The sequence below is a fragment of the Arachis hypogaea genome, chromosome 19, assembly GCF_003086295.3.
Source record: "Arachis hypogaea cultivar Tifrunner chromosome 19, arahy.Tifrunner.gnm2.J5K5, whole genome shotgun sequence".
Lineage (NCBI taxonomy): Eukaryota > Viridiplantae > Streptophyta > Magnoliopsida > Fabales > Fabaceae > Arachis > Arachis hypogaea.
Genome location: NC_092054.1, coordinates 16,566,344 through 16,576,624, shown reverse-complemented (window position 1 = coordinate 16,576,624; position 10,281 = coordinate 16,566,344). Strand labels below are relative to the sequence as shown.

At 35.9% G+C, this 10,281-nt stretch overlaps 2 protein-coding genes across 2 annotated transcripts; one reads left to right on the top strand and one right to left on the bottom strand.

The window, feature by feature from the left end:
• Positions 1-908: 908 nt before the first annotated feature.
• On the bottom strand, positions 909-8,098 carry LOC112778002 (uncharacterized). The gene is made up of 5 exons (XM_025822374.1): positions 8,020-8,098; positions 7,862-7,920; positions 7,659-7,782; positions 1,443-2,530; positions 909-1,322 (listed from the first exon to the last, which is right to left on the bottom strand). The coding sequence occupies exons 1-5, from the start codon at positions 8,096-8,098 to the stop codon at positions 909-911; spliced, it is 1,764 nt and encodes a 587-aa protein (XP_025678159.1).
• A 204-nt stretch (positions 8,099-8,302) lies between these two features.
• On the top strand, positions 8,303-9,133 carry LOC140182169 (uncharacterized). Its single transcript, XM_072228293.1, has 2 exons — positions 8,303-8,543; positions 8,778-9,133. Exons 1-2 carry the CDS (start codon positions 8,303-8,305, stop codon positions 9,131-9,133), a joined length of 597 nt encoding a protein of 198 aa, XP_072084394.1.
• Positions 9,134-10,281: the final 1,148 nt, after the last annotated feature.

Here is a 10,281-nt window from a genome sequence, read left to right as displayed (position 1 = left end):
TCGTCAACGCGGTTGATCCTAGTCTCGACGTTATCTAGGTATCTTGAACAGAATGTGAGAATCTCCTCGGATAGGTAGCCCTCTGCAATCGATCCTTCCGGTTGTGCCCTGTTACGCACGTACTGCTTGAGACGACATAGGTACCTTCGAGAACATAACATAAATTACTAGGTGACATATATCCTAATAAAACAGGCCGAGAAAGCCTAAGTAGATCTTTACCTCTCGATTGGGTACATCCACCGGTAGTGCACTGGGCCACCGAGACGTACCTCCTTGACCAAATGCACCGTTAGATGAACCATAACTGTGAAGAAGGAAGGTGGAAATATCATCTCCATGTGGCACAGAGTATGGACCACACGATCCTGAAGGAGAGGAAGTTGTTGAGGATCTATGGATTTACTACATATTAGTCGGAAAAAGGCTGATAAATCAGCCAAGACGGCGGAAACTAGGGTGGGCAATACGTATTTTGACGCAATTGGCAACAGATGTTCCATTAGAACATGGCAGTCATGACTCTTCAAACTAAATAACTTGCGCTGTTTTAAGTCAACACAGCGAGAGATGTTGCTAGAGTACCCGTCTGGAAAGACCACATTCTTGATGGTCCTAAGAAAGACATCCTTCTGTGGGTTCGACATGGTAAAGACTGCAGCGGGATACTTTCCACCTTCAAGTGACCACATATCATGCCTGATTCCCATCAACTGGAGATCTTTACGAGCTTTTAGGTGGTCTTTGGATTTACCACTCTCGTTCAACATGGTGAATACAATGTTGTCGCACACATTCTTCTCTATGTGCATGACGTCAAGGTTGTGACGTAATTCGTTGTTCTCCCAGTATGGCAAATCAAAGAATACACTCCTCTTCTTCCAGGGTGACTCGTCTTGCAGCACGGTCTAATGTTCGCGTCTTCTTTTACCCCCCACCGCTTGCACCTTGCCCTGTGAGACGGGCACACCCTCCAATTGTCTCATGACATCCCTGCCAGTCAATTTGGTAGGTGGGGATCTATCCTCTACTTTACCATCAAATCTAATCCGGTCTTGTCTATATCTGTGATCGCGATTCAAGAAGCGACGATGACCCATATAACACCATTTCTGACTGAAGGTGAGTCGCCTAGTCTCAGCGTCCAAATTACACGTGGGGCAAGCTCTCCCGCCGTACGTATTCCAACCAGATAAATTGCCCAAGCTAGGAAAATCGCTGATAGTCCACATCAACGCTGCACGCATCTTGAATGTTTTCTTCTCACTGGCGTCGTAGGTATCAATACCGGCCCACAACTGCTTCAACTCATCGATCAGGGGCTACAGGTATACATCTATGTCATTGCCAGGCATTTTAGGACCGGAAATAATCATAGAGAGTATAAAGTTGGTTTGTTTCATGCAAATCCATGGGGGTAAGTTGTATGGAATAAGAATCACTGGCCATATTGAGTACTTTGAACTGAGGTTTCCATAAGGTTTGAAGCCATCACTGGCCAAGGCTAAGCGAACACTGCGCGGATCGCAGGAAAATTCAGTATATCTCATGTCGAATGCTTTCCAACCCTCGCCGTCTCTGGGATGCCTCAAGAAACCGTCAGAGTTGGTGCCTCTCTTGTGCCACAACATGTCCACAGTTGTCTTGCTGGACATAAATAATCGCTGCAACCGTGGAATCAGAGGAAAATAACGAAGAACTTTCGCCGCCTGAGGTTTACCATTCTTCTTGACAACGGCGTTGATCCTTACTAAAGAATTCTTCCTGGTCTTTTGCTTCCACCTCGATGCTCCACACCATTTGCATCTAGAAAGACCGTGGTCGGAACCCTGGTATAGCATGCAGTCATTTGGACATGCATCTATCTTCTTGTACTCAATACCCAGCTTCCTTATGATCCTCTTAGCATCGTGCAAGGTCTTCAAAATCTGTGCATGCTCAAAGGCATCCCCCAATAGCTCTAGAATCAGTCCGAAAGCCTTGTTGCTCACTCCGCACATGCACTTTATATGGTACAACCTGACCAAGAATGACAGCTTCGAAAATCTAGAACATCCCGGATATAATTCCCGCTCGCCGTCCTTTAGCAAGTCTTGAAAGGCACGAGCCTCGTGACTAGGTTCATCAGATAAGTACGGCAACCCATCCGCAACGGCTCTAGCATGCCCATCCATGGAATCTTCATCCTCATTCTGTAGTCCCGGCAAATTGAATGCGTCGTGGATCATGTCACGCATTTGATCTCCTGAATTTATAGTGGAATCTAGTTCTTCCCTACCGCTGGGTCTCTCGTCTACGATCCTCTCACCGTGATGTAACCAAAAGGTATAGTTAGGGGGAAATGGTTTCATCAGAAGATGATCGTATGCAGCTTCTCTAGTTTGGAAAAACCGGAACCCACACAGAGGGCATGGACAATGTATCATCCCATCGGATGATGCATTGTCAAATGCAAAGTCAAGGAATCTATTCAGTCCATTCCTATATTCTATACTACCCCGTGGCTTTGTAATCCAGCTCTTATCAATGTCTAAATAAATGAATTAGCACATACAAATAGATTATTAATAAAAAAAAGACATGGAACTAAAAAAAAAGGGGGTGTGTGTTAGGAGAACCAATAACAGTTGATCACAATTATGATATGAGAGAGTACCATACGTAATAAACTCGACAATATATTACAAGCAATACCATGTAGGGAGCGACGGAATAATTCAAAAGAGAAATAGAAACAAAATTACTTGCATCCCGGATAACATGAAGCTCACGAAAGGTATTGGAAAAGAGGCTTACTCATTGCAAAATTCTGTGCTTTCTTAAAAGATTACTGGTAGAAAGAATTGCTGGTTCCAAGTCCAGAAAAAGAAAAGACAAAGAAAAGCTTCCTTAAAAATTGAAAAAGAAAATAAGAATAAATTTTAAATTTTAAAAATAAATAAGTCAATGAATATAACTAAAAAATCATAATGTACAATGAATAAAATATACAAAATATCTTAGAAATGAAAGACATAATAGAATTGAAATTTAGAATTAAAAAATAATTAAAAAAAAGCTAGGTGGACAATTATAACAGATAGAGGATAGGATCTTAAAATTGTAGATATATTATGCCTTGTATGCTTATAAGAAAGTCAAATTATAGTTCCCATGTCCTGTCTTCGACCGTGTAAATAGCATAAATTAGTTTAGTGAAAAAAATAAATTATTAACCCTTCATTCAAGAATATTTTCTGAAAAGATATATGGATAATATTCTCTAAAAAACAAAGAATCCATGATTAAAGCATTGAAAACATTATTCAGTTAGATACATTTAAATCTGCTTCTCATGGACCATCATTAGTTCATGACTCTTATATCACCAAACAAAACGGCATCTTCATGAAAGACCATACACAGTATAAAAACAAAACCAAACAAATGATATAAATCATAAAAGAAAAAAAAATGCCAATAGTATTCAGTAATGATTTTATATGATAAGAATCATAACTATTTTATTACTGATTATGCTGCACAAAAATAACTTAAAATTTAGAAGTTTGGTTTATGTTATAATATGAAACCATTCTAGCAATTTTAATTTTTTTTTCTTCAATTTTTTTCTCCCTATTCTAAGAAAGTGAATGAATACACAAGCTTCTCATCAAGATACTTTGTTTAGAACCATGCCTGATCCATCATTCAAGAATCAATTAATGGAGACATCAAACACACAAGGTTTGTCTATGAATTTGCTTCGAATCCAGTTGCAATTATTGATCTTACAATATAAGAGCATGACCAAATCCAATAATCCAAACAAATTTGTGATGGATCAGCATGAAAGTATTATGTACATCAATTAATGACTCTATTGCTTTCTGTTACGCCAGCAAGATTCAATGCTTAATTTCCCTTTAATTTGATCTTTGTGTTACTTTCAAATTGATACTGTCACCTTATTTAAGAGATATTATTCTCAATATTGACTAGATCTTGTCAACTTGAGATGTGACCGTTTGAAAAGATCAAATTGAAAGTAGCATTCCTCCTAATTAGCCATAGTCAATGCAATCAGGAAATTATTATCAACAAGGTCCAAGAACTTGCATCCTAATAATTAAAACTAGATTAATCCAGATATTATTATCGTCAGAACTTGCATCCTAATTAAAACTAGATTAGTTTAGGATTCCATATAAGATTATTTAATTAATAATACAATAAAAACAAGAGTAAATACTACATAATCAATCCAACCATGACCATATACTTGTTATATAATGAATGTTAACATAGTTAAATCAATAAACTTTGCCCTCTGTAACCAGCAAGTATATTGAATTAGATATGTAGAGTTACATCATAACTGTGTTATGCCTATTGCTCAGAGCAAATGAATCAACAGGAGTTTAAGAAAATGGTGCATCAAAAGAGGTGAATTGCAGAAAGGGAGCTAGTGACTATTTAAATCAACTTCTCTACTACTATATAAAGGTGTTGGCTACTTGGCAGAGTTTAACTGCCATGCCTTGCCATTGCACTGAAAGGGAGCTATTAACCAGCAAGTATCTTACATTTTCTACTTGTTAAGAATCTATTGCAAAATTTATATAACATCAGAATATAATTAAAAAATTTTAAACTACAGAAATTTTGTTTTAAAATTTTGATAATACTGTACGAACATATAACTTAATTAAATCTTATAGTCAAATTTCCAGTTACTTGATTGAAAGATCACTTCAAATCAAGCTTTAACATCATGAATCTATATTTATTTTCCCAATTTCAATCTTTCTTTAATGACTTTGTTATTAGCTATGTTCTTCTGTTTATGCAAAGTTCTTCAGGAGATTAAACATCAACTGAAAATCTCCATTGCAAGTTCGTACACATACAAGCAGCAAACAAATCTCACTTTTCTTGTTTTATTACCACTTTTAATTCTTCAAAATGAAAATAAAAACACCAACATGATCAAACAACAATACGGTTTCTCATCATCATCCACTTCTTCAGTTTTGCCATTGATGATTGATAGTAAGAAAAAGGGGAGGAAAAAAGCAACAATGAACAATCAATTGAGAAGAACAGAATCTATAAAATTAAAACAATAGAATGGTATCAACATGCTCTTCTGATCACTCAAACCCCTCAATCTTGTTTCTCAACTCCACACTCATCACACAATGGTATCAATATTTTAATGAAAATAACTAGTGTGCGTGCGTGTTTTTCTTTTAATCAATTTTTCGAAAAAAAAAACTGAAGTCTATAATCTTTTTGGAACAAGGATCGAAGCATCATGGAAAGAAAGAAAACCAATGGAATCAACTACAATTAGTTTCGAATTTAGAACATAAAATTGAAGTTTTTTTGCTAACAGTTTTTAGAGTTTTTATGAAACTATAGTTTCTCACAGTAGATTGATCAGATTCTTGGTAATAAGATATAGATATAGCTAAGAAGATCAAGAGATACAGAAGAAATACAAAGTGAAAAGCTGGTGTGCGTGTGGAAAACCTTATTCCCAATTCTTTGTATAGGGAATCCTTATCCCCAATTTGTATTATCTTCTCATCTTAATGAAATTATCTCTTTTTTCCAATCCAAAAAGAAAACAAAAAATGCAAGATCTATAAAGCTTCATCTTATCCAAGTTCATAACAATACATCTTAGCCACTCATTCGAATCACAAGAGGACAATGATCAAGTACTATGTCATCATATTTGTTATTACATCTCCATATAATTTATAAATTACCAATGTCTTGTACTTTACATGATAAAGTTATCAATACACAAAAGTTTCAGATTAGAGAATGCAGAGTTCCTCACTTTCTCCTGTGGAGGAGAGATGCAAACCAAAGAAACACATTCTTGGGTACTTAAAAAAACAGGAACAAGATGCAAGAGAGATGCAAACCAAGGAAAGTCATCCCTATAATAATGATAACGACCCTTTTTTGATTTATCTACTCTAACTATCACTTTCAATGCAAAGCACCCATTAAATCAAAAAAACGGGTACCTTCTAAATCCAATCACTCAAGAGCAGTAATTAACCCCAATAAAAGACAGATAAAATCAATTTTTTTTTTCAAAATTCTAACCAAGAATGAAAACAGTAAGAAAAGATCAGAGTGTCATGACTAACCAGTGACAGGGGAGAGGTCGCGATGGGAACTGCGCGACTAGACAGGAGAGAATATGAGTTTCAGGAATTGTGGATGACAGAGGAAAGCTTGAAAGATTGGGGGTTTCTGTAAAATTGGGGAATTCGATTAATGGTTGTAACAGGACAAGGGAAATTGCCAAATTAAATTGTGATCAGATCCTCACCTGGGTGGGTTCTTCCGCTGATGAATCGGGGCTCTACGCCTGCTCGTTTGGCGCGCTACCAAAAACACCAGACGCGGACTTCTGAACAATTGGGGGGAATCAAATGCTGGAAGTACGAAACGAGGGGAATTAAAACAATGAATTGAAACCTACTTAGTTGCGTTTCTTGAGGTAATCGCCAGGTATTGTTGCGAAACGAAGGGTGGGCGTGTTTCGCGCCTCTGCTCCTGCTTCTCTTCGCGCCAAGAAGGCTTGCCAAATCGAGCGGGCCTGAGGATATATACCCCGAATGAGCGGCGGTTTTCACTGCTGGGCCGCTATCTAGGGGTGTTTTGCGGCCTCGGTAGAGACCACCACTCACCTGTGCCGCTATCCTTCGAATGAGCAGCGGTTGTGGCCAATGCCACTATTTAGTCGCAGCTATCGTCCGCCTCTGCCGTAGTGTAAACTCATTCTAAAACGTAAGCAAAATAAATTAATTTTCTAGGCGACCCAATGTAGATCCATGATTTATACAACAATCAAACAAAGCATGAAACTTGTGAATTGTGATAAAAAGGGAATAAAAAAGTAGGGCCCATACCATGCTAGCTTGCTTGCCTCCATTGCATCTTAACTAAACATGGACCTAAGGAGACTAATTCCGATTCCAAGCTGGATAGATAGAAAACCTATCCGGATCTCATGGAATTAATTTCAACCCGCACCCAAAGTCCTCTTTTAGTCTTTTTGGGTCTTCTCTCTCCCAACAAGCAAGCATATACGCCAGCAATGGAGAACGGCGTATATGCTTTTAAATTTTTGTTTTTAAATTTTAGAGTGTGATACTACGTGTCGTGGAAGCAAAATTATAAGTACTGTGTTTTGTGTTTTAATACTTTTGATAATGTGAAATTACAAGTGAAATTATAGAAAACAGTAATAACAATTCCAACAAATGGCTGGCGTTCTAGAAATTAAAAGTTGAAAACAGTAATAACAATTCCAACTTACACTATCAGTTTTTTAGATTTTAGTCTAACAGAGGAGACTTTGGTATAAAATTGTTGTAGTTATTTGAATTTTTTCTATGCACTCTATCTCATTTTGCCAAATCTTTTTTTTTTTGTGGATAGACAATATTTCCATCAATCAAAGCAGTTTTTATTTTTAATAAATTGTTCTTATTGTCTACTAATTATTGGTATTAAGCTAGATATTGCTAAATAAATTAAAAAGAGACATAAACAATTACATAACTATATTGCTTTTTTTGTGAAAAGATTGCACAAATAAGTCCAATTAGAGTCGTACCTATTAACCACATTATTCACGTCCTTATTACAGCCATCGCAGAAGTATGTATCCGCATTAGCTTCTGCCTTCACGCTGCAAACACAAGATTTATACCACCTACTTAGAACATGTTCAACATCAAGAACAGTGGCCAGAACAACATAGAATCCAACCTATATAGGAATAATTTGAAAGTCAAAAAAACAAACAATGAACCAAACATAAAAAAGTAGTTTTCTATAAGGTACTCACATCCGCAGCCGCACGTAACTCTTTTATTGTCTTCCTCTCAGTGGAATATAAAACTTCATCTTCATTAACATACACCGGTTTGCCAGAAAGTACAGACAGGTATTGCGAGATTTTTCTATAGTACACGCTACTTATCAATCACAACGCCAGAAAAATACAGTCAATATGCACAACCATAAATAATTCACAATATTGGTACAATAATTCACCCATCTTATTTAGCCTTGCAATATCCATTGTTCTTTCCATATGGGGAGGATGGATTTCGTTTGGGTATTGCAACATCAGATTCTATCTCCGCTAGGCCTACAAAGAAAAACAAAACAATCACTTTGCGACAATTCTTTGCTTTTCAACTACGTACAGAAAAGGACGGGTGAATCTCCGTTAATTCTGAGATCAAAGAGATTATTCCAAAAGTTTTTGGTAGATGCCTACACAATGGTAAAATCAAAGAGGTTAAAATCCTTTACGTGTAAACAACCACAGTTGAGAGTTGATAAATACAAATGTTTGCATGAAAGTCTTATAAACGGGGATGTAGATGCTGCAAGGCTTGGCAAAAGAATCATTCTTCCCATTACTTTTAACGGTGGACCTAGGTACATGATGAATAATTGTAAAGATGCATTTGCAATTTGCAAATATGCAGGATATCCTAGCTATTTTATCACTATGACCTGTAACCCTGAATGAGATGAGATAAAAAGAGAAGTGACTCCCATTAGATTAAAGGCAGAAGATCGCCCTGATATATTGCGTCGAGTTTTCAAGATCAAACTTGATGGTTTGATTGATGACCTAAAAAAAGGAAAAATCTTTGGAAAAATTTTGGGATGCAAGTCTGTGTTTATGCAACACCTTATTAAAATCTTATGTTGTAATATTTTGCTCATTTGTCTTTTTCAATTTTCAGATGTTTGCACTATAGAGTTTCAAAAGAGAGGGCTTCTGCATGCACATATCCTTTTATTCATGAGTAATGAGTTCAAGCCCAAAACACCAGATGACATAGACAAACATATAACAGCTGAGATTCCTGATGAAAATGAAAGGTCAAATCTACATGGAACTGTTCAAAATTACATGGTACATGGTCCATGTGGTCCATACAATAAGAATTCACCTTGCATGAAGAATGGATCATGTTCAAAGTTTTATCCCAAAGAGTTTAGACAGCGAACACTCATTGATGAAGCCGGATTTTCCAAATACAGGCATACTGATAACGGTCAAACAGTGAAGAAAAGGGGAATATGTACTAGACAATAAGTTCAATGTTCCTTATAATCCATAGTTGTTGCTCAAGTTCGGGTGCCACATAAATATGGAATACACATGCCAAACAAGTTCTATTAAGTATTTGTTTAAGTATGTACACAAGGGCAATGACCGTGTAACAACTACCCTATACAACACTGGTGATCCGTCAGAAGTCACACAAGTTGTTGACGAAATTAGGAATTACTACGATTGTAGGTACTTTCGGCATGTGAGGCAGTCTGGTTTATTTGGATATGAAATCCAAGAGAAAGAACCATTTGTGATTAGACTTCCATTCCATTTGGAGGATGAGCAACCTGTGGTTTATAGTGAAACTTCTAATGTGAATGATATCGTCAAAAGAGCAATATCTCAAGTCCATGTTTTTGAGATGGATGGCGACGAACATGTCCGGATATCCCTATACTCGAAGTCTGACTTATGCTGAGTTTCTAACCAAGTTTGTTTGGAAGGACGATGCTTTAAAGTGGTTTCCTTGAAAGCAAGGCTTCGCAATTGGAAGGTTGACTCATGTACCTGTAGGTAATGACGAGTTTATATTCAATTTTGATCTTATTTATTTGATGATTTAAATTTAAAATCTTAAAAGCATGTACCCTACGTCCATTTTATTGGATTTATCTACACTAGAAAATAAATGTTCAAATAACTTTATCTCATGTTGGATTGTACTTGCCCAAAACAGTTTTTACACATAGCCAATTATATGTGGCACTTTCAAGAGTTGAGAGCAAGAGAGATTTAAAAGTTTTACTTATGAATCACGTAGGAATGTCTGCAAATTCAACCATCAATATTGTTTATAGTGAAGTCTTTGAAAAAATAGGATTCTAATATAAATATTTTAATTTTATTTTAAATTCTGTATTAATGTATAATTATTTTACTTAAAAAAGTGTAAAATAATTATTATTCACTATTTTTAAGTTAAATTTTAATTTTGATAATAATTTTATAAATTTCTTAACAAAATAATTATTTTGTGTTTTTTTTAAATATCTAAACAAATAATTTTTTTTTTACTTTTATAAATTTTTTCGTGCTCAACATGGATTCATACACTAGTTTTCTTTTAATAATACATTCATACAAATAATAGTATAATAGAAATAATAATATAATTATGAAAAATATTA